We start from the raw sequence: 27,368 nt of genomic DNA on the forward strand, positions 1-27,368 counted from the left end.
TGTTTGTGGCTGGGGTTGGGGCGGGGGGGGGGGGGGAAGAAGAACTGCCAGTTCTTCCAGACTTTTCATTTTGCATAATTATATGTGCAACAAGTACACACGTCATGGGGCCTTGCTGTGGGGTTCCTATGTACATTGTTCAGTTTGTTACTCACACATATAGGGAGCTGAAATCAACCTCCACCATGAGCATGTCTATTACTAACCCTACAAATGTTCTTTTATAGACAAGAACATAAAAACTAGGAGCATGGGTAGGCCATACAGCCCGGCGAGCTCATAATGTGCAAAAACATTTCCTGCAACGAATTGCTCATCTTTCTTTTGTATATCTGGATTAAGAGAGTTGCATTATCATATTCTTCTATGACTACCATTTGGGACTCCTTCGGATGCTGGAACACGCTGGCTGAAACAATTACAGTACAGTCCAGTTGAGTGTGTCCACTGTTAGGAGAGGCTGATAAATACTAACTTGGCATTGCTGCTGTTTCAGAAAAAAAAATCTAGCCTTGAATAAGGCAGCACACACCAGACAGAGGATGTACCCATTCAGGGGGAGGGTGGTCAAGATTTGGATAAGAATAGTTATTGAGTGTCAACTCCTCGCAGTAATGTGCACTCTAAAAGCCAAAAGAATTCCAACTTTTAGGCTAAAAATTGGATTTTTAGTGAGAGTGGTATTCATACCACTATGACTCCGCTATTGCTACGAAGCCTAAAATTCAGGCTTCAGTTCGCCCAGCAGTAAAAATCGTCGTTGCACGAGGATTCATGGCACAAACCGCGAATTTTCTGCAACTTTTCTCCGAGGCCGATACCACTACGAGAGAGGCACCTTGGGAGTTGGGGAAAACACCAAAAAATAAATAGCAAAAAACAAAAATAAAAAATCACAAAACATTCACAAGACACTTAACTATCAAATCGCTGCAAAAGAATGAATAAAAACTTTAAACTTACCTTTTTTGCAGGTCTTTATACCTACCGCTGTTCCAAGGGCTGCAATGAAGGTTTTTCCTGGGCGTTTTTTTTCTTCGTAACAACGGATGCACAGCGAGCCAAATTTTTGACAAAAACACTATTTCGAGTTTTACACGCCGGCAGTCTGCTCCCCAGTGGTACTTAAAAACCACCGGCACAAGACTTTTGAATTTCCTGGTTTGCTGTTTTTTCACCAAAAACGGCGAAATATCGCCAAAGAAACGGGCGCAAGGTTGCCGAATTTTTAGACCAATGATTACAATTTAATATTGGACATGAATATATTCTGAAGAACCTTGAATATAAAACATGGTAGATCATGAAGTATGGATTGCAAACTTAGACCGCATGGAATGGGAAAAAAACAATAATGCAGGACTCTTCAAATTCAGTTCTAGCAAGTCATGAGGGGAGGGAGGGGAAAAGAGAAGGGGAGAGAGAGAGAGAGAGAGAGAGAGAGAGAGAGAGAGAGAGAGAGAGAGAGAGAGAGAGAGAATATACTTTACCATTCATAAAGCGAGTTGGAACTGTCCATGTAGAGACACTAATTGCTGAACTAACCTTATTTTGGCTTTGGAATACCACTTCTTGATGTGCAAGTGAAAAGCCAAGCATAAAGCAGAGAGTCGGGATAAATGGGTCCTTTTCGGGTTGGAAATTGGTGGTTAGTGGTGTGCCACAGGGATCGGTGCTGGGACCACAACTGTTTACAATATACATAGATGACCTGGAAGAGGGGACAGAGTGTAGTGTAACAAATTTGCAGATGACACAAAGATTAGTGGGAAAGCGGGCTGTGTAGAGGACACAGAGAGGCTGCAAAGAGATTTAGATAGGTTAAGCGAATGGGCTAAGGTTTGGCATCCACCTTGGGGGAAAAAAAAAACAGTAAAAGGGATTATTATTTGAATGGGGAGAAATTACAACATGCTGAGGTGCAGAGGGACCTGGTGGTCCTTGTGCATGAATCCCAAAAAGTTAGTTTGCAGGTGCAGCAGGTAATCAGGAAGGCGAATGGAATGTTGGCCTTCATTGCGAGAGGGATGGAGTACAAAAGCAGGGAGGTCCTGCTGCAACTGTATAGGGTATTGGTGAGGCCGCACCTGGAGTACTGCGTGCAGTTTTGGTCACCTTACTTAAGGAAGGATATACTAGCTTTGGAGGGGGTACAGAGACAATTCACTAGGCTGATTCTGGAGATCAGGGGGTTACCTTATGATGATAGATTGAGTAGACTGGGTCTTTACTCGTTGGAGTTCAGAAGGATGAGGGGTAATCTTATAGAAACATTTAAAATAATGAAAGGGATAGACAAGATAGAGGCAGCGAGGTTGTTTCCACTGGTCAGGGAGACTAGAACTAGGGGGCACAGTCTCAAAATACGGGGGAGCCAATTTAAAACTGAGTTGAGAAGGAATTTCTTCTCCCAGAGGGTTGTGAATCTGTGAATCTGAGGAAGCAGTTGAGGCTAGCTCATTGAATGTATTCAAGTCACAGATAGATAGATTTTTAACCAATAAGGGAATTAAGGGTTACGGGAAGTGGGCGGGTAAGTGGAGCTGAGTCCACGGCCAGATCAGCCATGATCTTGTTGAATGGCGGAGCAGGCTCGAGGGGCTAGATGGCCTACTCCTGTTCCTAATTCTTATTTCTTATGTTCTTATGTAGGCAATGGTTATGAATTCCTGAGCACTACTAATTAGAGTCAGAAATAGTTATGCTGAGATGTAATGTTGAATGAGGACTCCCTCAGTACTACAATGGAGCATCAGACTATATAAGGAGGCTCACGATGAGGATCCTATTTTTTCGTTTTTGGCAAGGCTAACAACGGATTTGTGGGGAATCGTATCTCATGACGTACCTCCTCTTCGCCACAAATTACTGGGTTTTTATGAACTAATAACCCTGGCTGAGTTCAAATGACTGGGACTGTTGCAGCAATAATGACTGTTGGAATGTCAATTATTTTTCATTGTCTCAAGCATCATCATCATAGGCAGTCCCTCGAAACGAGGATGACTTGCTTCCATGCCGAAAAAGGATGTGTTCACAGATGTTTCAATGAAGAACCGAATATTCCAGGTCCCGAACTACATATTGAAGGGTGGAAGATGCCTGTGCGTGGATTTTTTTTATTGCTGGTTTTAAATATCCCAACAGCTGCTGTCCAATTAATTTAACCCCATTAATGCAAGCTTTAACTTAAAAGTACATTTTAAAATAACTGATAAAGATCCTTCCTGTGGAGAAATTAACAAAAAAAAACAGAAACGAGTCAGCTAGTTTTACAAAGAACCCAATGAACTGCCTGCATATATTCCAAACAAGATTTGATAGCACATTGGATTTATACTCCATGCTGTGTTAAACTTCAAGTGGTGTGATACTTTTCCTTCCAAGGAACCTCACTGCATTTCACTCCAGGACTCTGGATTTATAGTCAATTTAGTGTTGATAAGAAGTGGAAATTAGTTTGCACAATGCTAAACTGGTAGTGCAAGTACCTCCTAAAAGGTTTAAAACAAATATTGAAGAAGTCATTAAAAGTACAAAAAATTTTAAGTCTGTAACACAGCACTGATTTAATTGCAATAAAGATTGCATTTTAAGGAAATGCAACAGGTTTAATAATATTCTGTTATTATTTCCATTCATTGAACTATTGAAAGAAAATCACTTTGGGAAATCGTACAATTCTATGGGATTTGACAAGTGCGGTTACACTCGAAACAAGTAAATTGCTTAACTCCAACTGTGAATACAGAAGTGGATTAGTGGAAGGGATACCCAACAAATGCAGCTAATTTAATGCTGATTAGCTCATATAAAAATGTTTCTGTTTCAGAACAGAGTTGAAAAGTACAGATAAGGTTGCAGAGAGATGATCAAACACACTGCAAAAAATGACAGTTCCTAACTTGCTGAGATGGATGCGATGAATCATCTGTGGAATGCAACTATGTGTTAAACCTCCCTTATCCCGCGCCCTCTGCCGAATAAGGGATTTTACCGGATGAGGGGAGGTCAGCAGCCCGAGGGGGGGGTGGGGGGAAAAGAGGAGGTCGGCGCCCCAGGTGGGTCCGAAGTGTCGGCAGGCGCGAAGGAAGTGTTGACGGGCTGAGTGTCAGCGCAGCCCCAGCCCCAGCTTCTCAACTTGACCTTCAAAGATTTGTGTACCTACATCCTCAGCTCTCTGTTCCTGCACCCACTTTAAAATTGTACCATTTAGCTTATATTGCCTTTCCTCATTCTTCCTACCAAAATATTACACCTCACACTTCGCTGCATTAAATTTCTTCTGCCATATGTCTGCCCATTTCACCAGTCTCTCGACGTCCTCCTGAAGTCCGTTACTCATTGTTTGCTACATTTGCAAGTTTTGTGTCATCTGCAAACTTTGAAATTATGCTCTGTAAACTCAACTTCAGGTCATTAATATACATTAAAAAGAACAGTGGTTCTAATACCAACTCTTGGGGAACACCACTGTATACTTCCCTCCCATATGAAAAACAACCGTTCACCACTACTCTCTGCTTTCTGTCCCTTAGTCAATTTTGTATCCACGCTGTCACTGTCCCTTTAACCCTATGGGCTTAAATTTTGCTAACAAGTCTATAATGTGGAACTTTATAAAACCCCTTTTGAAAGTCCATATACACATCAACCTCACTCCCCTCATTAACCATCTCCGTTACTTCAAAAGAACTGAATAAAGTTGATCAAAGGTTATTCGCCTGTAACAAATCCGTGCTGACTTTCATTTATTAGCTCAATGCCAATTAATTTTGTCCCTGATTATTGTCTCTAGAAGTTTCCCCACCACTGTTGTTAGGCTGACTCTCCTGTAGTTACCGAGCTTATCCCTCTCCCCTTCTTTTAACAGAGGTTTAACATTTGCAATCCTCCAATCTGCTGGCACCACCCCCATAACTAAAGAAGATTGGAAGATTGCGGCCAGAGCCCCTGCAAGTTCCACCCTTACTTCCTTCAGTAACCGAGGATACCTCCCATCCAGACCCGACAACTTTTTTAAGTACTCAAGAACATAAGCAGGAGCAGGAGTAAGCCTTACGGCCTCTCGAGCCTGCTCCGCCATTCAATAGTCATGGCTGAACTTCTAAATCAACTCCACTTTCTGCCCTATCCCCATTTCTCTCAATTCACTTAGTGCCTAAAAATCAATCATAGTCTTGAATATACTCATCAACGGAGCATCCACAGCCCTCTGGGGTAGAGAATTCCAAAGATTCACAACTAAGTGAAGAAATTTCTCCTCATCTCAATCCTCAACGGCTGACCCCTTATTTTGAGACTATAACCCCTTGTACTAGACTCTCCAGCCAAGGGAAACAGCCTCTCAGCATCCAGCCTGTCAAGCCCGCTAAGAAATGTATACGTTTCAATGAGATCACCGCTCATTCTTCTAAATGCCAGAAACATAGGGACATTCTACTCAATCTTTCCTCATAGGACAGCTCTCTCATCCCAGGAATCAATCTCCTCTATCTATTTTTATCCATCCTTTACTGCTACATTGGCAACATCCTCTTCTGTAGTGAAGACAGATGCAAAGTACTCATTTAGTACCTCAGCCATGTCTTCTGCCTACACAATAACATCTCCTTTTTGGTCCCTAATCAGCCCCACCTTTCCTTTGACTACCCTTTATTATTTATATGTTTATAAAGACTTTTTGGTTCCCTTTTATGTTAGCCACTACTCTGTTGTCTTTGCTCCTCTTATTCCCTTTTTTTTTAAAAAAAAGATCTCCTCTGTACTTTCTATACTCAGCGTGGTTCTCGACTATTATGAACCTTACATGTCATAAACATCCTTTTTTCTACCTCATTGTAATCTATGTATCTTTAGTTACCAAGGGGGTTAACGATTTAGATGAGGGAATTGAGTGTAATATCTCCAAGTTTGCAGATGACACTAAGCTGGGTGGCGGTGTGAGCTGTGAGGAGGATGCTAAGAGGCTGCAGGGTGACTTGGACAGGTTAGGTGAGCGGGCAAATGCATGGCAGATGCAGTATAATGTGGATAAATGTGAGGTTATCCACTTTGGGGGCAAAAACACGAAGGCAGAATATTATCTGAATGGTGGCAAATTAGGAAAAGGGGAGGTGCAACGAGACCTGGGTGTCATGGTTCATCAGTCATTGAAAGTTGGCATACAGGTACAGCAGGCGGTGAAGGCGGCAAATGGTATGTTGGCCTTCATAGCTAGGGGATTTGAGTATAGGAGCAGGGCAGTCTTACTGCAGTTGTACAGGGCCTTGGTGAGGCCTCACCTGGAATATTGTGTTCAGTTTTGATCTCCTAATCTGAGGAAGGACATTCTTGCTATTGAGGGAGTGCAGCGAAGGTTCACCAGACTGATTCCAGGGATGATTGGACTGACATATGAGGAGAGACTGGATCAATTGGGCCTGTATTCACTGGAGTTTAGAAGGATGAGAGGGGATCTCATAGAAACGTACAAATTTCTGACGGGACTGGACAGGTTAGATGCGGGAAGAATGTTCTCGATGTTGGGGAAGTCCAGAACCAGGGACATAGTCTTAAGATAAGGGCTGAGATGAGGAGAAATTTCTTCACTCAGAGAGTTGTTAACCTGTGGAATTCCCTGCCACAGAGAGTTGTTGATGCCAGTTCATTGGATATATTCAAGAGGGAGTTAGATATGGCCCTTACGGTTAAAGAGATCAAGGGGTATGGAGAGAAAGCAGGAAAGGGTTACTGAGGGAATGATCAGCCATGATCTTATTGAATGGCGGTGCAGGCCCGAAGGGCCGAATGGCCTACTCCTGCACCTATTTTCTATGTTTCAAATTTTGGATGCCTTTCCTTTCTGCCTTTATGGAAATGTGCCTATTTTGTACCTGAACCATCTCCTCTTTGAAGGCCTCCCATTGTTAAATTACCATTTTGCCTACGAACAAGCAAGAATCTAACCACCTCCCCTTGATATTCAACGGCATTACCATCGCTGAATCTCCCACCATCAACATCCTGGGGGTCACCATTGACCAGAAACTTAACTGGACCAGCCACATAAATACTGTGGCAAGAAGAGTGGGTCAGAGACTGGGTATTCTGCGGCGAGTGTCTCACCTTCCGACTCCCCAAAGCCTTTCCACCATCTACAAGGCACAAGTCAGGAGTGTGATGGAATACTCTCCAGTTGCCTGGACGAGTGCAGCTTCAACAACACTCAAGAAGCTCGACACCATCCAGGACAAAGCAGCCCGATTGATCGGCTCCCATCCACCACCTTCAACATTCATTGCCTCCACCACCAGCACATCATGGCTACAGTGTATACCATCTATAAGATGCACTGCAGCAACTCACCACGGCTTCTTCGGCAGCACTTCCCAAACCCACAACCTCTGCCACCTAGAAGGACAAGGGCAGAAGGTGCATGGGAACACCATCACATTCAAGTTCCCCTCCAGGTTACACACCATCCTGACTTGGAAATATATCACCATTCCTTCATCGTCGCTGGGTCAAAATTCTGGAATTCGCTCCCTAACATCACTGTGGGAGTGAGTACCTTCATCACAAGGACTGCAGCGGTTCAAGGCAGCAGCTCATTACCACTTTCTCAAAAGGTAATTCAGGATGGGAATAAATGTTGGCCTTGCCATTGATGCCCACATGTCAGAACTAATTATTTTTTTAAAATATGATCCGAATTCACCTGGGCCAGAAGAGCCCTTTTCAACTCACTGAAGTTAACCCTTCTCCAGTTCAGTATTTTTACACGAATGCTCATTGTCCTTTTCCATAACTATTCTAAAGCTGATGATATTATGATCACTGTTTCCCAAATGTTCCCCCACTAAAACATGCTCCATTTGCCCCACGTCATTCCCTAGAACTTGATCATTGGATTTTTGGAGGAACTTTCACAGGGTTTTACCTTTTCATATTCTGTTGGTTCAAATCAGACTTTCAGTATGTTTCTATTTATCACCACCTTACTGGAGGTTTTTCTCATGGTAAATTGTTCTGCAGAAGTAAAATTGGTGGGTTGATCTTTGCCAAGGCAATTATACTTGAAGAAACTGGGTTTGATGAGCTTTCACATTTAATTGTTATGCAGCACGCAAACTGCAGCTTGCAAACACCAACCCCCACCCCATATAATGTAGGCATCGAGTGTTTGCAAATATCGTTGGGAGTTTCAGAACATACACAAGCAACACGAGCAAAGTTACAACACTCCCACACAACCTCAAGCTGCAAATTCCCCAAACTAACAAAAAACACAAATAGAATTTATATTACAAATGCATATTTTATAAACAGAAATCAGGAAGTGGGTAGCTGACAAAACAAAATTATCAGTCATCATGTTTTCCATGTCTGAGCATACATTTAAACATGCACACAATCACATCCAACTAGTTCTTATGTTCTTATTCATTAAGCAGTCTGTAAGTGAACAGCACACCATGCAACCAAGCAATGACTCACCTGCTGCCCTGGTGTATGTGAGATGAGAGAGCTTGTTGCTGCATTGTCTTGCCTCTGTGCCTTGCCCTGATCTTTACTTACTGCAGGGTGGAAGAACTTGCTAATCACAGCCTGGTTCCCAACACTCTTCTTCCCGCGGCCTTTCGTCTTGAACATTGCAAATATCCACCAGGCCAGCTCCACATGCGTTAGTCCCCTAACTTGCAGTTCAGCAGCGACCTCTGGTCAATCCCTGAGCTGCTGCGGCGGCGGCGGCGCGAAAACACGTCACACAATCAGAGCCCGGGCCCGGGCCAGCCCACGTGCTGCTGTTGTCCTTCTCTTAAAGCTGCACCCTCTCCACAATAATATTACAGTGCATTGCAACAATTAATACCGCTACTTAAGAACAATGTATAAAGCAGAGCTTACTGACTGTAAAATGTATCATTCAACGTTTTATAGCATTGTAATAAAATGTATTAATTAAAGGGGCAACTTGTTCAGAAAAATACAAAGGGCTAAACTTTGCATTGGTGTCCAGATCGCCCAAAAGTGGACGGTATTTCCGGCGTTAGCAATTATATATTTTTTTATGATCGCCAGAATATCGCCCATTTTAAAACCCACTAGTTTCCACTTTTTAATTTGGGCGTGAGCCGTAGCGATGTGAAATGGGCGTTAGCGATTTATTCCATCATGCAAGGCCAGCTTCCATAGCAACGGTCTTTTCCCACGTTTCAGGAGGTCAAGGGTCATCTGCACATGCGCAGAAGAAAGTGAGAGAGGAAAGAGAGAGAGAGAGAGAGAGGAGGAAGCTTGTGGCGAGTATTGTTGGTGTGTTATTGCTACTGGTATTATTGGAGATTTTATTTGAAAAATGGAGAATATAGAATTAATTGAGGAGGTAAATGTGAGTGAAGAGGAGAATGTGGCCGACGTGGGTGAGATGGGCAGACATAGACACGCAAAGCGCTTCAGCAAAGAGGCCAATGCTGCCCTGGTCTCCAAGGTGGAGAATCGATGGGCCCAATTGACCCAGGGTGATCGTGGGAAACCACCCCCCGGGGTGTACCAGCGAATCTGGTCAGAAATAGCAGAGGTCGTATCGTCGACAACACACGAAGTGAAAGAGCTGAACCAGTGCCGCATGTGCCGGAACGATCTCGTTGGTTCCGGCAGAGTAAGTATTAAATTTATTTATTTAATAAATTGTAATGATGCAATAATTAATTTAAATATAGATGTGATGGATTGTAGTTAGGCTGGTAATCTTGGTGTCATGCATTTAATCCTAACCTCGATCTTATTCATTTTATTCACAGACGGTAGATATAACCATGCATTTAATTGCATATTAGCATATGACGTTAACATTGATGATGATGAGCATGGGATGACTAATTGTGGATTGTCTGTGTGTTGTGTGTGCTGTTGTGTTGTGTTGTGTAATAGTAATAGTAATAATAATATGATACCTGTCAGTAATCTGATATCTGTCATATCTGAAATAGTACCTAGGCAATGATCTTATGCCATGCCATGCTCTTGTCACCAGTGCAGAAGAAGCTTTCAAAGAATCGCGCCAAGCAGAGGCGCACTGATGGTGGACCAGGAGATCTCACCCCGATGACTGACTTGGAAGAGCGGGCATTGGCTCTGGTGGAGGTCCACAACTAGTCGGTCATCCGTGGTGGTGCTGAACCCATTCTTGCGCCACATGAGTAATGTATGAACCATTGGTGATTTAAAGTAATTTAATGCCATTACCGTATAATATATGATTGATGTAATGTTATGTAATGTTATGTAATTAATGATGGGATCATGAAATATCATTGTATTGCAATGCAGATTCTGTACTATCATGATATTAATTATATGTGATGTCTGTCAGTATATTTATATCAGTAGTGTTGCTCCTCGTGCATATGCCTGCGTAGCGTAAGCATTCTCATGTGACTCTAGCATCCCCTTCTCTTCTACTAACCTCATTTATGTTTTCTAGGTCACCAGGCCTCACAGGCTTTCCAGGTTCCCCAGGCTCGTCAGCTTTCGCAGGATCCCCAGGTTCCCGTGATCATGGTCGCACCTGTTGTCTCCGGAGGCGAGGAGGCATGAGCCTCTCCTGTGCTTCTGCAGGTCCTCCTATCCACCGAGGATGGTGAGGAGGTGGAGGAGGAGCCTGCAGCCCTCTCGTCTTGTGTTCCTGCGGCCACGTTCTCTTGCACCGAGGAGGTAGCGGGGCCAAGCGCCTTACAGCAGGACACCCCGAGTGGTTCCATGCCTGCGCCGACCCCGCGGAGGTTGGTTCGGTGAGTTCGGTCTGCTCCAAGACCGGCAGATTTGAGTGCGGACATGGTGAATCTGTCCAGGATGAGCATCAACGTAGGTCAAGAGCTCATCCAGGCAATGGGTGGGTTAACTGGCCACGTTGCCACTGTAGCTGCGAACGTCTCGCAGGAGATGTCGCGGTTGGTAGCGGTGATGGAGAGGATAGCCGAGTCCATGGATGCCGGCTTATATACAGTGCTTCCAAGGGATGCTGGGATCCCTTGGGACTTCAGGAGATGCGCTCCCTGGTGGTGGAACATGGGAGTGCATGCTTTACAGATACACAACATCACTCCTCCCCCCAAAGTCAAAGTGAAAACTATTTACAAGGTGAGGCAGTCGGGAGCCTTTCTTTCCCTGGTGGACCGCCTCGGTACAAATGTCTGTTCTGGTGTGTTGGCTGTGCCCTCGCTGGCCTGGCGTGTTGTTGGCTCTGCAGGGCTGCTGGGTGAGCCTGGCCTTGCTGGGTTGTTGGGCGTGATGGGTTCAATTTCCTGGTCAGGCGTGGTGTTGTTGATCCATTGGGTGTGTGTTGTGGGCTCGAAAACGGTGGTGTCGGCTGTGGGTTGTTCAGGGCAGTCTGTGAACCGCAGCCTCGTTTGGTCCAGGTGCTTTCTGCAAATTTGTCCATTGTCTAGTTTGACAAAAAACACCCTATTCCCTTCTTTAGCTATCATCGTGCCCGCGATCTATTTGGGACCATGTCCATAATTTAGCACATACACAGGGTCATTCAGATCAATTTCCCATGACACAGTGGTGCGACTATCATTTACATTTTGTTGCTGCCACCTGCTCTCTACCTGATCATGCAGGTTGGGTTGAACCAGTGAGAGTCTAGTTTTAAGTGTCCTTTTCATGAGTAGCTCAGCCGGGGGCACCCATGTGAGCGAGTGGGGTCTCGTGCCGTAGCTGAGCAGTACTCGGGACAGGCGGGTTTGGAGTGAGCCTTCTGTGACTCGTTTAAGGCTCTGTTTGATGGTTTGTGCTGCCCGCTCTGCCTGCCCATTGGAGGCTGGTTTAAACAGGGCCAAGGTGACATGTTTGATCCCATTGCGGGTCATGAATTCTTTAAATTTGGCACTGATGAAACATGGCCCATTGTCACTGACCAGTATGTCAGGCAGGCCGTGGGTGGCAAACATGGCCCTCAGGCTTTCAATGGTGGCGGTGGCGGTGCTTCCCGACATTATTTCACATTCAATCCATTTTGAAAAAGCATCCACCACCACCAGGAACATTTTACCGAGAAACGGGCTCACATAGTCGACATGGATCCTTGACCATGGTCTGGAGGGCCAGGACCACAAACTTAGTGGTGCCTCTCTGGGCGTGTTGCTCAACTGAGCACATACGCTGCATTGTCATACGCAGGACTCTTAAGTCAGAGTCGATACCGGGCCACCACACGTGGGTTCTGGCTATCGCTTTCATCATTACTATACCCGGATGTGTGCTGTGGAGATCCGAGATGAACGTCACCCTGCCCTTTTTTGGCAGCACTACGCGGTTACCCCGCAACAGGCAGTCTGCCTGAATGGACAGCTCGTCCTTTCGCCACTGGAACGGCTTGATTAGCTCTTGCATTTCAACAGGGATGCTGGCCCAGCTCCCACGCAGTACACAGTTTTTTACTAGGGACAGCAGAGGATCTTGGCTGGTCCAAGTCATAATCTGGCAGGCCTTGACAGGTGATTTATCATTTTCAAACCCTTCCATGACCATCAACAAGTTTGCAGGCTGCGGCATTTCCACCCCCGTGATGGGCAATGTAGCCGACTGAGAGCATCCGCACAGCTCTCGGTGCCTGGCCTGTGGCGATGGTATAGTTATATGCTGATAGCGCGAGTGTCCACCTTTGTATGCAGGCTGAGGTATTAGTATTTATCCCCTTGTTTTCAGCAAACAGGGATGTGAGGGGCTTGTGATCGGTTTCCAGCTCAAATTTGAGGCCAAACAGGTACTGATGCATTTTCTTTACCCCGAACACACACGCTAATGCCTCGTTCTCAATCATGCTGTAGGCCCTCTCGGCCTTAGACAAGCTCCTGGAAGCATAGGCGACAGGTTGCAACTTCCCCGCAACGTTAGCTTGTTGTAATACACACCCAACTCCGTACGATGACGCGTCACATGCTAGCACTAGTCTTTTACACGGGTTATACAATACAAGCAGCTTATTGGAGCATAAAATGTTTCTGGCTTTCTCAAAAGCAATTACTTGGTTTTTTTCCCCATACCCAGTTCTCACCTTTGCGCAATAACACATGTAGGGGCTCTAAAAGGGTGCTTAACCCCGGTAGGAAGTTACCAAAATAGTTGAGGAGTCCCAGGAACGACCGCAGCTCCTTGACGTTCTGTGGCCTGGGCGCGTTCCTGATAGTCTCTGTCTTGGCGTCTGTGGGCCGAATGCCATCCGCCGCGATCTTTCTCCCCAAAAACTCCACTTCTGTTGCCATGAAGACGCATTTTGACCTCTTCAGCCGCAGCTCTATGCAATCCAGTCGCTGGAGGACCTCCTCCAGGTTTTGTAAGTGCTCGACGGTGTCCCGACCCGTGACCAATATGTCGTCCTGAAAGACCATCGTGTGTGGTACCGACTTGAGTAGGCTCTCCATGTTTCTCTGGAAGATCGCTGCAGCCAACCGAATTCCAAACGGGCATCTGTTGTAGATGAACAGTCCCTTGTGCGTGTTGATGCAGGTGAGGCCCTTTGAAGACTCCTCCAGCTCCTGCATCATGTAGGCCGAAGTCGGGTCAAGCTTGGTGAACGTCTTGCCTCCTGCCAGTGTCGCAAATTGGTCGTCTGCCTTAGGTAGTGGGTATTGGTCCTGTAGCGAGAAACGATTAATAGTTACTTTATAATCGCCGCAAATCCTGACCATGCCATCACTTTTGATTACTGGAACAATCGGGCAGGCCCACTTGCCGAATTCCGCTGGGGAGATGATGCCCTCGCATTGCAGCCTGTCCAGCTCGATTTCCACTCTCTCCCTCATCATGTGAGGTACCGCTCGTGTCTTGTGGTGAATGGGTCGTGCCTCTGGGACCAAGTGGATCCGCACCTTCACCCCGGAAAAGTTTCTAATGCCTGGCTCAAAAAGGGAAGGAAATTTGTAAAGAACCTGGGTACATGAGGCCTCATCGACATGTGATAGCGCTCGGATGTCATCCCAGTTCCAGCGGATTTTGCCCAGCCAGTTCCTTCCAAGCAGTGTGGGGCCATCGCCCAGGACAATCCAGAGTGGCAGTTCATGCACCGTGACCTCGTAGGTGATCTTGACCATGACACTGCCCAGAACAGTGATAAGCTTTTTGGTGTACGTTCTCAGTTTCGTGTGGATGGGGCTCAGGGCTGGTCTGAATGCCTTGTTGCACCACAGTCTTTCAAACATCTTTTTACTCATGATGGATTGGCTAGCGCCAGTGTCCAGTTCCATGGCTATGGGTAAGCCATTCAATTTTACGTTTAGCATTAGAGGTGGACATTTCGTTAAAAATGTTTGCACCCCGTGTACTTTAGCATTTGCCTCCTCTCTCTGAGGCTCGAAATTGCTTTGATCCACCATGGACCGATCTTCCTCTGCCACGTGGTGGTTAGCAGGTTTTGCAGAGCTTGCAGCTCGTTTGCAAGCTCGTTGGAGGTGCCCTATTGTTCCACAGCTCTTGCAAACATACCCTTTGAAGCAGCATGAATAGGCTGAATGGAAGCCTCCACAACGCCAACAAGGTGTGAATTGCCTTGCATTCATCCTTTGTTGGGGACTCAGTCATCAGGGTCATCTGAGGCCTGCTGGCAGTTGCAGAATCGTGGGTTCTGCCCTGTACATTTCTGTTCGCAAACACATTTCCAGTTAATTTATGAACATTGCTAGCACTTGTGTGCTGAGGATTTGTTTGGTGTTATCACTGGTGGACATAAACGCCTGTGCTATCACAATGTCCTTCCTGAGGGTCGGTGTCTTTACAGTCAAAAGTGTTCGTAGGATGGTCTCGTGGCCAATGCCCAGTCCAAAAAAGTCTCTGAGCATTTGCTCCAGGTAGCCATCTAACTCACATTGTCCTGCGTCGCCTTAGCTCAGCGACGTAGCTCGCCACTTCCTGACCTTCAGATCGCTTGCACGTGCAGAACCGATACCTTGCCATCAGCACGCTCTCCCTCGGGTTAAGATTCTCCCGAACTAGTGTACATAGCTCCTCATACAACTTATCTGTGGGTTTCACCGGAGCCAGAAGATTCTTCATGAGGCTGTAGGTCGGTGCCGCGCAGGCTGTGAGGAGGACCGCTCTCCTTTTTGCAGCACTTCCTTCTCCATCAAGCTTGTTGGCTACAAAGAACTGGTCTAGCTGTTCGACATAGACTTCCCAGTCCTTACCCTCCGAGAACTTCTCCAGGATGCCCACAGTTTGCTGCATCTTTGCGTTGGATTTGTGTACTCATCGCCAGTTGTTGTGTTCCTAACACAGATGAGGCTGCATATAGGGAGGTTAAAGTAACAGTGACCTCAGTCTTTAATAAGACACTCCAGAGTGAGGAACATGCCTTAGGGGCCGGCTTATATACAGGGCTCCCAAGGGATGCTGGGAACATGGGAGTGCATGCTTTACAGATACACTACAAAGGGGATGAAGTATAAAAGCAGGGAAGTCTTGCTACAGTTGTACAGGATATTGGTGAGGCCACACCTGGAATACGGTGTGCAGTTTTGGTTTCCATATTTACGAAAGGATATACTTGGAGGCAGTTCAGAGATAGTTCACAAGGTTGATTCCGGAGATGAGGGGGTTGACTTATGAGGAAAGGTTGAGTAGGTTGGGCCTCTACTCATTGGAATTCAGAAGAATGAGAGGTGATCTTATCGAAACGTATAAATTATGAGGGGGCTTGACAAGGTGAATGCAGAGAGGATAACAAAGATATGTATTTATGCAGCAGGTTGATTGAATTAGGGGCAAAGGCAGGAAACGTCACAGAGGTGGGAGTAGGCAGCAGTCTTTGCGATGGAGAGGATATGGGATTGGAAGTTCAGCTTGGGGTTGAATATACGGCAAGGTTGCAAACAATCTAGTTCATTCTGAGACAGTGGCCCGGGAGGGGGATGGAATTGGTGGCAAGGATACGGAGTTTGTCACGGTGGGCCAGAGATGATTGGTCTTCCCAAAGTTCAAGTGAAGGAAATTGCAACTTGGGACCAGCCAGAAACAACAACAACAACTACTTGTATCTACAAAGCGCATTTAACATAGTGAAATGTCCCAAGGTGCTTCACTAGAGTATTCTGAGACATAAAATTTGACATGAGCCACATAAGGAGAAATTAGGGCAAATGAGCAAAAGTTTGGTCAAAGAGGTAGGTTTTAAGGAGTGTCTTGAAGGAGGAAAGAGAGGTAGTGAGGCGAAGAGGTTTAAGGAGGGAATTCCAGAGCTTAGGAACCAGGCAGCTGAATACACGGCCACCAATGGTTGAGCGATTTTAACCAGCGATGCTCAAGAGGGCAGAATTAGAAGAGCACAGCTATCTCGGGGGTTGTGAGGCTGAAAGAGATTACAGAGATAGGGAGGGGTGAAGCCATGGAGGGATTTGAAAACCAGGATGAGAATTTTGAAATCGAGGCATTGCTTAACTGGGAGCTAACGTAAGTCAGCGAGCACAGGGGTAATGGGTGAATGGGATTTGGTGCAAGCTAGGACACATGAAGCCGAACTTTCAGGCAATGCACTCTGGATCTTAACAACTCATTGTATCTGCAATGGCCCAACACCCCCAACCCTCCCCCCTGCAACTCTCAGTTCCTTCAATTCTGGCACCATGTGCATTCCCCCTTCATCCCGCTCCCCACCCACCTTTTCCCCGCCCCACAAACCCAGAATTGACGGCGTATCTTCAGTTGGCTACTTCTCGCCTCTGGTTCTTTTGTTTATCCTAGCTTCTCTAGTCTCGCCACGTAACCAAAGTCAAGCCTGGTATAATTCTAGTAAATCTCCTCGTCACCCTCTCTAAGGTCTTGACATCCTTCTTAAAGTGCAGTGCCTAGATTTGGCCACAAAACTCCAGCTGGGGCCTAACATAGAAACATAGAAACATAGAAAATAGGTGCAGGAGCAGACCATTCGGCCCTTCGAGCCTGCACCACCATTCAATATGATCATGGCTGATCATTCAACCTCAGTACCCCACCCCAGCCTTCTCTCCATACCCCCTGATCCCTTTAGCTGTAAGGACCACATCTAACTCCATTTTGAATATGTCCAACAAACTTGACTCAACAACTTTCTGTGGCAGAGAATTCCACAGGTTCACAACTCTCTGGGTGAAAAAGTTTCTCCTCATCTCGGTCCTAAATGGCTTTCCCCTTATCGTTAGACTGTGTCCCCTGGTTCTGGACGTCCCCAACATCGGGAACATTCTTCCTGCATCTAACCTGTCCAGTCCCATCAGAATTTTATACGTTTCTATGAGATCCCCTCTCATTCCTCTAAATTCCAGTGAGTATAAGCCTAGTCGATCCAGTCTCTCCTCATATGTCAGTCCTGCCATCCCGGGAATCACTCTGGTGAACCTTTGCTGCACTTCCTCAATAGCAAGCACGTCCTTCCTCAGATTAGAAAACCAAAACTGCACACAATACCCAAGGTAATCTCACCAAGGCCCTGTACAACTGCAGCAACACCTCCCTGCTCCTATACTCAATTCCCCTCACTATGAAGACCAGCATGCCATTTGCTTTCTTTACTGCCTGCTGTACCTGCGTGCCTACCTTGAATGACTGATGTACCATGACACCCAGGTCTTGTTGCATCTCCCCTTTTACGAATCTGTCACCATTCAGATAATAATCTGCCTTCCTGCTTTTGCTACCAAAGTGGATAACCTCACATTTATCCACATTATACTGCATCTGCCATGCATTTGCCCATTCACCTAACCTGTCCAAGTCCCCCTGCAACCTCTTAGCATCCTCCTCGCAGCTCGCACTGCCACCCAGCTTAGTGTCATCTGCAAACTTGGAGATATTACATTTAATTACTTTGTCTAAATCATTATTGTATATTTTAAATAACTGGGGCCCCAGCACTGAACCCTGCGGCACCCCACTAGTCACTGCCTGCCATTCTGAAAAGGACCCGTTTGTTCCCACTCTTTGCTTCCTGTCTGCCAACCATTTCTCTATCCACGTCAATACATTACTCCCAATACCATGTGCCTTAATTTTACACACTAATCTCTTGTGTAGGACCTTGTCAAAAGCCTTTGAAAGTCCAAATACACCACATCCACTGGCTCTCCCTTATCCACTCTACTAGTTACATCCTCAAAACACTCTAGAAGATTTGTCAAGCATGATTTCCCTTTCATAAATCCATGCTGACTTGGACTGACCCTGTCACTGCTTTCCAAATGCGTTGCTATTACGTCTTTAATAATTAATTCCAACATTTTCCCCACCACCGATGTCAGGCTAATCGGTGTATAATTCCCTGTTTTCTCTCTCCCTCCTTTTTTAAAAAGTGGGGTTACATTAGCTACCCTCCAATCCATAGGAACTGATCCAGAGTCCATGGAATGTTGGAAAATGACCACCAATGCATCTACTATTTCTAGGGCCACTTCCTTAAGTACTCTGGGATGCAGACTATCAGGCCCTGGGGATTTATCAGCCTTCAGTCCCTTCAATTTTCCTCACACCATTTCCTGACTAATAAGGATTTCCCTCAGTTCCTCCTTCTCGCTAGACTCTCGGTCCCCTAGTATTTTCGGGAGGTTATTCGTGTCTTCCTTAGTGAAGACAGAACCAAAATATTTGTTCCATTGGTCTGCCATTTTGTTGTTCCCCATTATGAATTCACCTCATTCTGACTGCAAGGGACCTACATTAGTCTTCACTAATCTTTTTCTCTTCACATATCTATAGAAGCTTTTGCACTCAGTTTTTATGTTCCCTGCAAGCTTACTCTCATACTCTATTTTCCCCCTCCTAATTAAACCCTTAGTCCTTCTCTGCTGAATTCTAAATTTCTCCCAGTCCTCAGGTTTGCTGCTTTTTCTGGCCAATGTATATGCCTCTTCCTTGGATTTAACACTATCCCTAATTTTCCTTGTCAGCTACCGTTGAGCCACCTTCCCTTTTTTATTTTTACGACACACAGGGATGTACAATTGTTGTAGTTCATCCATGTGATCTTTAAATGTCTGCCATTGCCTATCCACCATCAACCCTTTAAGTATCATTCACCAGTCTATCCTAGCCAATTCACGTCTCATACCGTCAAAGTTTCCTTTCTTTAAGTTTAGGACCCGAGTCTCTGAATTAACTGTGTCACTCTCCATCTTAGTGAAGAATTCTACCATATTATGGTCACTCTTCCCCAAGGGGCTTCGCACGACCAGATTGCTAATTAATCCTCTCTCTTTACACAAGACCCAGACTAGGATGGCCTGCTCTCTAGTTTGTTCCTCAACATATTGGTCTAGAAAACCATCCCTTATACACTCCAGGAACTCCTCCTCCATAGTATTGCTACCAGTTTGGTTAGCCCAATCAATATGTGGATTAAAGTCACCCATGATAACTGCTGTACCCTTATTGCACATGTCCCTAATTTACTGTTTGATGCCATCCCCAACCTCCCTACTACTATTTGGTTGTCTGTACACAACACCCACTAACGTTTTCTGCCCTTTGGTGTTTCGCAGCTCTACCCATATAGATTCCACATTATCCCCGCTAATGTCCTTCCTTACTATTGCGTTAATCTCCTCTTTAACCAGTAACGCTACCCCACCTCCTTTTCCTTCCTGTTTGTCCTTCCTGAATATTGAATACCCCTGGATGTTGAGCTCCCAGCCTTGGTTACCCTGGAGCCATGTCTCCGTAATCCCAACGACATTATATCGATTAACAGCTATCTGCGCAGTTAATTCATCCACCTTATTACGAATGCTCCTCACATTGAGACTCAGAGCCTTCAGGCTGGTTTTTTTAACACTCTTTGTCATTTTAGAATTATGTTGTAAAGTGTCCCTTTTTTATTTTTGCCCTTGATTTCTCTGCTCTCCAGGTGCAGACCGTCTGGTTTGTACTGGTCCCACCTCCCCAAGAGTCCAATGTCCCAGGAATTTGAATCCCACCCCATTGCACCATTCCTCAAGCCACGTATTCATCTTAGCTATCCTGCGATTCCTGCACTGACTAGCACCTGGCATTGGTAGCAATTCTGAGATTACTACCTTTGAAGTCCTACTTTTTAATTTAACTCCTAGCTTCCTAAATTCAGCTTGTAAGACCTCATTCCCGTTTTTTACTTATATCGTTGGTACCTATATGCACCACGACAGCTGGCTGTTCACCCTCCCCCTTCAGAATGCGCTACAGCCGCTCCGAGACATCCTAGACCCTTACACCAGGGAGGCAACATACCATCCTGGAGTCTCGTTTACGGCCGCAGAAACGCCTATCTGATCCCCTTACAATAGAATCCCCTATCACTATAGCTCTCCCACTCTTTTTCCTGCCCTCCTGTGCAGCAGAATCACCCCTGGTGCCATGGACTTGGCTGCTGCTGCCTTCTGATGAACTACCTCCCTCAACAGTACCCAAAACAGTGTATCTGTTTTGGAGAGAGGTGACCGCAGGGGACCCCTGCACTACCTGTCTTCCCTTGCTCTTCCTGATGGTCACCCATTCCCTATCTGGCTGTGCAACCTTTACCTGCGGTGTGACCAACTCACTAAACATGCTGTTCACAACATCCTCAGCATCGCGGATGCTCTAGAGCGAACCCATCAGCAGCTCTAGTGCCGCAATGCATTCTATCAGGAGCTGCAGCTGGATACACTTCCCGCACACATTGTAGTCAGGGACACTGGTAATGTCCCTGATTTCCCACATAGCACAGGAGGAGCATGACACGGATCTGGGCTCTCCTGCCATGACTTGACCCTTAGATTAACTTAATTTGTAACAATGCCAAAGGTTTCTTACTGCTAAGAAAAATAAAAGATGAAATACTCACCAACCAGCCAATCACTTACCCACTTGGCTGTGACGTCCCACTTCGATTTCTTCTTACTTCTTTGTTTACCTTCTGCCCCTGCCCCTGTACCAGCTAGCCTCCTCCGACTCTCGGGCCTTTATAGGCCGCTCGACTGCCCGAACTCCCGCTCCTGCAGCTGCCTCCTCCGACTCTCGGGCCTTTATAGGTCGCTCGACTGCCCAAACTCCCGCTCCTGTGGCCGCCTCCTCTGACTCTCGGGCCTTTATCGGCTGCTCGACTACCCGAACTCCCGCTCCTGTGGCCGCCTCCTCCGACTCTCAGGCCTTTATAGGCCACTCGACTGCTCGAACTCCCGCTCCTGTGTTTCATAAAGGTTTAGCATAACATCCTTACTTTTCTACTTTATTGCTCCATTTATATAGACAAAGATCCAGTATGCTTTTTCAATGGCATTCTCAATTTGTCCTGCCACCATTGATAGTTTGTTGATGTACTGTTGATCTCTTCTAGTCCTGCATATTCCTATGTTTATATGTGATCTTTGATGCAGTTTATGCAGGTCCATATGCAGTGCTGCCCAGGCTGAGGAAAAATGCTAAATACTGATATGTACTTTGGTACCTGACCAGCATAATTGAAGTGAAATTATTAAATGTGCATCATTCACAACAATAGTTTAAGTATAACAAGGACACAGACAGCATTATCAAACATTGGCCTAATGCTGACAGTACATCAAGTCAATCTTCCACGTAGCCAGTTTTTTCTACGTCTGTTTCGGCTTCCGTGGGGAAATATTATTAAAACGTCCAGAATGTCAAAAAATCTTTATTTTAGTGGTCAAAAGGTTATAGGTTCAAGTACCATTCCAGAGACTTGAGTATGTAATCAAGTTGACACTTCAGTGCAGTACTGAGGAAGTCTTTAAGATGTGATGTTTAAACCGAGACCCTGTCTGCCTTTTAAGGAGGGCATAAAAATCCTATGGCACTATTCGAGAAAGAGCTGGGGAGTTTGCCTCAGTATCCTGACCAAAATGTATATCTTAACCAACATCACAACAGATTACCTGATAATAATAATGCCTAGAATTATGGACATCTCTTCACTTGCAAAGTTTTATCTTATGTTCACTACTGTTTTTATTGATGGAGTGTTGACGAGTGTGTAACGTCATAATATTAATAAGGCAGCTCAGCTACTGATTCAAAGCATGTTGGATTTAATAAACTGACAAAACATTGTATAATATCAGTGTGAAGTTCAAACACATCTACCGGTAATTTGAATTATTAAAAGATTGATGCCTTTTATTCCTGGAACGACTTCTTGAAGAAAGAAATTAAGAAACCAGTAAAATCTCAAATTAATGTGCATTGGCGTTCATTTTAAGGCTCACAATAATAATGTAAATATGAGCAGGAGCGAGCCATTGGTCCCAAGTTTAAAGAATGCCAATTGTAACAGTTTGAGACAGAGTTTTCCATTGGGCGCTGCTGTGTGACATCATTTTGGCGCGCTGCGGAGAGGACTGTTTCACTTATTGTTTCTGTCTCAGCTTGTTTCCCGGGCACAAACCACAACGATGCCCCGTTTGATTAACTGCATCGTCGCTGTTTGCCCGAACATGGGGATCGGCAAAGACGGCAACTTCCCCTGGCATCCGATTAGATTAAGGCAAGTAATACAGGAGCGTGTCAGTGACTGAGACAGTGGAGTCCTGAGCCTGGCCCCGGTGGAGTTTCAACCCCAACTTTCCGTGTCCCACCCGACAGTCGCGTCAGTGACTTCCCCGGGCTCCGAGAGAGGTTTCCGCCTTGTGCTTTAAAAGGGACCCCTGTATCGATCTTCGTGCTCTGCACACATACGTTACAGCCCTCCTCCAGACCAGGAAGACATGTTGTCCCTTCTGTCCAGTTGTGCCCCCAGGGATTGCCCTGCAATTGCTTGTCTCTCCTGCGTAGGTGGGAGGGGGGCAGCATTTCAATTTTTTAAAACTATTAAATCTCCCTCTGCCCGCTTTCGGAACACTGGATACAAAGAACTTACTAACACTCCAAGTATCCAGTGTGGCGCTAATGATCGGAGAACATCAGACAACTCTTTTTCTATCATTAATATGTTGTTTGAATCTGCCCGCCCATGTTACCTGAGTGGATGCATTCAATGTACACCGTCACTTCTGGTGGAACTTCCTCGTGGTGGCGACAGGGAGGATAACTTCCCAGGCAACGTTCGTATCCCCTGTACTCGTTAACCTCTATTGGATTCTAGCAAGAAATATAAAATCAGATAGTAAGAGCTTCTATGGGCATATAAAAAGGAAAAGGATAATTAAAGTAAATGTTGGTCCCCTAGAGGATGAGACTGGGGAATTAACAATGGGGAACAGGGAAATAGCACAGACTTTGAACAAATATATTGTATCGGTCTTCACAGTAGAAGACACTAAAAACATCCCAATAATAGATAATCAAGGGGCTATAGGGAGGGGGGAACTGAATACAATCACTATCATTAAAGAAAAAGTACTCGGTAAAATAATGGAACTAAAGGTGGACAAGTCCCCTGAATCTGATGGCCTGCATCCTGGGGTCTTAAAATAAGTGGCTGCAGAGATAGTAGATGCATTGGTTGCAATCTACCAAAATTCCTTGGATTCTGGGGAGGTCCCAGCAGATTGGAAAACTGCAAATGTAACACCCCTATTTAAAAATGGAGGCATACAGAAAGCAGAAAACTATAGACCAGTTAGCCTAACATCTGTCGTTGGGAAAATGTTAGAGTCCATTATTAAGGAAGCGGCAGCAGGACATTTGGAAAATCATAATGCAGTCAAGTAGAGTCAGCATGGTTTAATGAAAGGGAAATCATGTTTGACAAATTTGCTGGAGTTCTATGAGGATGTAACGAGCAGGGTGGCTAAGGGGGGAACCAGTAGATGTGATGTATTTGGATTTCCAAAAGGCATTTGACAAGGTGCCACATAAAAGGTTACTGCACAAGATAAAAGCTCATGGGGTTGGGGGTAATATATTCGCATGGATAGAGGATTGGCTAACTAACAGAGAGTAGGGATAAATGGTTCATTCTCGGGTTGGCAATCAGTCACCAGTGGGGTGCCGCAGGGATCAGTGCTGGGACTGAGTGTAACAAAGCCAAGTTTGCCGACGATACAAAGATGGGAGGAAAAGCAATGTGTGAGGAGACACAAAATATCTGCAAAAGGACATAGACAGGGTAAGTGAGTGGGCAAACATTTGGCAGATGGAGTATAATGTGGGAAAGTGTGAGGTTATCCACTTTGGCACAAAAAATAAAAAAGCAAATTATTATTTAAATGGAAAGTGATTACAAAATGCAGCAGCACAGTGGGACCTGGAGGTCCTTGTGCATGAAGCACAAAAAGTTAGTATGTAGGTACAGCAAGTGATCTTTATTGCAAGGGGGATGGAGTATAAAAGCAGGGAAGTCCTGCTACAACTGTACAGGGTATTGGTGAGACCACACCTGGAGTACTGCATACAGTTATGGTCTCCTTATTTAAGGAGGGATATACTTGCATTGGAGGCAGTTCAGAAAAGGTTCACTAGGTTGATTCCTGAGATGAAGAGGTTGACTTATGAGGAAAGGTTGAGCAGATAGGGTCTATACTCATTGGAGTTTAGAAGAATGAGAAGTGATCTTATTGAAACATATAAGAAACTGAGGGGACTTGACAAGGTAGATGCAAAGAGGATGTTTCCACTCGTGGGGGAATCTAGAACTAAGGGGCATAGTTTAAGAATAAGGGATTGCCCATTTAGAACTGGGATGAGGAGGAATTTCTTCTCTCAGAGGGCTGTAAATCTCTGGAATTCTCTGTCCCAGAGAGCTGTGGAGGCTCGGTCATTAAATATATTTAAGGTGGAGATAGACAGATTTTTGAGCGATAAGGGAGTGAAGGATTATAGGGAGCGGGCAGGGAAGTGGAGCTGAGCCCAAGATCAGATCAGCCATGATCTTCTTTAATGGCAGAGCAGGCTAGAGGAGCCAAATGGCCTACTCCTATTTCTTATAGAAACATAGAAAATAGGTGCAGGAGTAGGCCATTCAGCCCTTCGAGCCTGCACCGCCATTCGATAAGATCACGGCTGATCATTCCTTCAGTACCCCTTTCCTGCTTTCTCTCCATACCCCTTGATCCCCTTAACCGTAAGGGCCATATCTAACTCCCTCTTGAATATATCCAATGAACTGCCTTCAACAACTCTCTGCGACAGGGAATTCCACAGGTCAACAACTCTGAGTTAAGAAGTTTCTCCTCATCTCAGTCCTAAATGGCCTACCCCTTATCCTAAGACTATGTCCCCTGGTTCTGGACTTCCCCAACATCGAGAACATTCTTCCCGCATCTAACCTGTCCAGTCCCGTCAGAATCTTATATGTTTCTATGAGATCCCCTCTCATCCTTCTAAACGCCAGTGAATAAAGGCCCAGTTGATCCAGTCTCTCCTTATATGACAGCCCAGCCATCCCGGGAATCAGTCTGGTGAACCATCGCTGCACTCCCTCAATAGCAAGAATATCCTTCCTCAGACTAGGAGACCAAAACTGAACACAATATTCCAGGTGAGGTCGCACTAAGGCCCTGTACAACTGCAGTAAGACCTCCCTGCTCCTATATTCAAATCCCCTAGCTATGAAGGCCAACATACCATTTGCCTTCTTTACCGCCTGCTGTACCTGCGTGCCCACTTTCAGTGACTGATAAACCATGACACCCAGGTCTCGTTGCACCTCCCCTTTTTCTAGTCTGCCACCATTCAGATAATATTCTGCCTTCGTGTTTTTGCCCCCAAAGTGGATAACCTCACATTTATCCACATTATACTGCATCTGCCATGTATTTGCCCACTCACCTAATCTGTCCAAGTTACTCTGCAGCCTCTTAGCATCCTCCTCACAGCTCACACCGCCACCCAGTTTAGTGTCATCTGCAAACTTGGAGATATTACACTATATTCCTTCATCCAAATTGTTAATGTATATTGTAAAGAGCTGGGGTCCCAACACTGAGCCCTGCGGCACCCCACTAGTAATTGCCTGCCATTCTGAAAAGGACCCGTTTATCCTGACTCTCTGCTTCCTGGCTGCCAACCAGTTCTCTATCCACATCAGTACATTACCCCCAATACCATGTGCTTTGATTATGTACACCAATCTCTTGTGTGGGACCTTGTCAAAAGCCTTTTGAAAGTCCAAATACACCACATCCACTGGTTCTCCCTTGTCCACTCTACTAGTTGCATCCTCAAAAAATTCCAGAAGATTGGTCAAGCATGATTTCCCTTTCATAAATCCATGCTGACTCGGTCCAATCCTGTCACTGCTTTCCAAATGGGCTGCTATTTCATCCTTAATGATTGATTCCAACATTTTCCCCATTACTGATGTCAGGCTAACCGGTCTATAATTACCCGCTTTCTCTCTCCCTCCTTTTTTAAAAAGTGGTGTTACATTAGCTACCCTCCAGTACATAGGAACTGATCCAGAGTTGATAGATTGTTGGAAAATGATCACCAATGCATCCACTATTTCTAGGGCCAATTCCTTAAGTACTCTGGGATGCAGACTATCAGGACCCGGGGATTTACCGGCCTTTAATTCCATCAATTTCCCTAACCCAATTTCCTGCCTAATAAGGATATCTTTCAGTTCCTCATTCTCACTAGACCCACTGTCCCCTAATATATTCGGAAGGTTATTTGTATCTTCCTTTGTGAAGACAGAACCAAAGTATTGGTTCAATTGGTCTGCCATTTCTTTGTTCCCCATTATAAATTCACCTGAATCCGACTGCAAGGGACCTACGTTTGTCTTTACTAATCTTTTTCTCTTCACATACTTATAGAAGCTTTTGCAGTCAGTTTTTATGTTCCCTGCAAGCTTCCTCTCGTACTCTATTTTCCCCTTCTTAATTAAACCCTTAGTCCTCCTCTGTTGAATTCTAAATTTCTCCCAGTCCTCAGGTTTGTTGCTTTTTCTAGCCAATTTATATGTCTCTTCCTTGGTTTTGACACTATCCTTAATTTCCCTTGTTAGCCATGGTTGAGCCACCTTCACAGTTTTATTTTTACTCCAGACAGGGATGTGCAATTGCTGAAGTTCATCCATGTGATCTTTAAATGTTTGCCATTGCTTATCCACCGTCAACCCTTTAAGTATCCTCTGCCAGTCTATTCTAGCCAATTCACACCTCATACCGTCGAAGTTACCTTTCCTTAAGTTCAGGACCCTAGTTTCCGAATTAACTTTGTCACTCTCCATCTTAATAAGGAATTCTACCATATTATGATCACTTTTCCCCAAAGGGCCTCGCACAACAAGATTGCTAATTAGTCCCTTCTCATTACACATCACCCAGTCTAGGATGACCAGCTCCCTGGTTGGTTCCTCGACATATTGGTCTAGAAAACCATCACTAATACACTCCAGGAAATCCTCCTCCACCGCATTGCTACCAGTTAGCTTAGCCCAATCTATATGTAGATTAAAGTCGCCCATGATTACTGCTGTACTTTTATTGCACACATCCCTT

General features: G+C 45.2%; 2 protein-coding genes and 1 long non-coding RNA gene across 3 annotated transcripts in view; 2 read left to right on the forward strand and 1 right to left on the reverse strand.

Annotated features, from left to right (window-relative positions):
* Positions 1-8,719, reverse strand: part of msh3 (mutS homolog 3 (E. coli)) — a 348,510-nt gene extending 339,791 nt beyond the window's left edge. The window contains exon 1 of the mRNA XM_070885637.1: positions 8,479-8,719. Within this exon, the coding sequence (XP_070741738.1) occupies positions 8,479-8,634 (156 nt within the window). The 5' untranslated portion in view covers positions 8,635-8,719. The remainder of the gene's footprint in view (positions 1-8,478) is intronic.
* Positions 8,720-9,262: 543 nt separating this feature from the next.
* On the forward strand, positions 9,263-10,521 carry LOC139238397 (uncharacterized). The gene is made up of 3 exons (XR_011588590.1): positions 9,263-9,640; positions 10,016-10,186; positions 10,466-10,521. It is a non-coding gene; the product is annotated as an uncharacterized lncRNA (long non-coding RNA).
* Positions 10,522-22,290: 11,769 nt separating this feature from the next.
* The window catches only part of dhfr (dihydrofolate reductase), a 43,009-nt gene continuing 37,931 nt past the window's right edge, over positions 22,291-27,368 (forward strand). The window contains exon 1 of the mRNA XM_070867481.1: positions 22,291-22,465. Coding sequence (XP_070723582.1) covers positions 22,374-22,465 — 92 coding nt within the window. The 5' untranslated portion in view covers positions 22,291-22,373. The remainder of the gene's footprint in view (positions 22,466-27,368) is intronic.

This window comes from Pristiophorus japonicus, chromosome 1, assembly GCF_044704955.1.
Source record: "Pristiophorus japonicus isolate sPriJap1 chromosome 1, sPriJap1.hap1, whole genome shotgun sequence".
In the NCBI taxonomy this organism is placed as follows: domain Eukaryota; kingdom Metazoa; phylum Chordata; class Chondrichthyes; family Pristiophoridae; genus Pristiophorus; species Pristiophorus japonicus.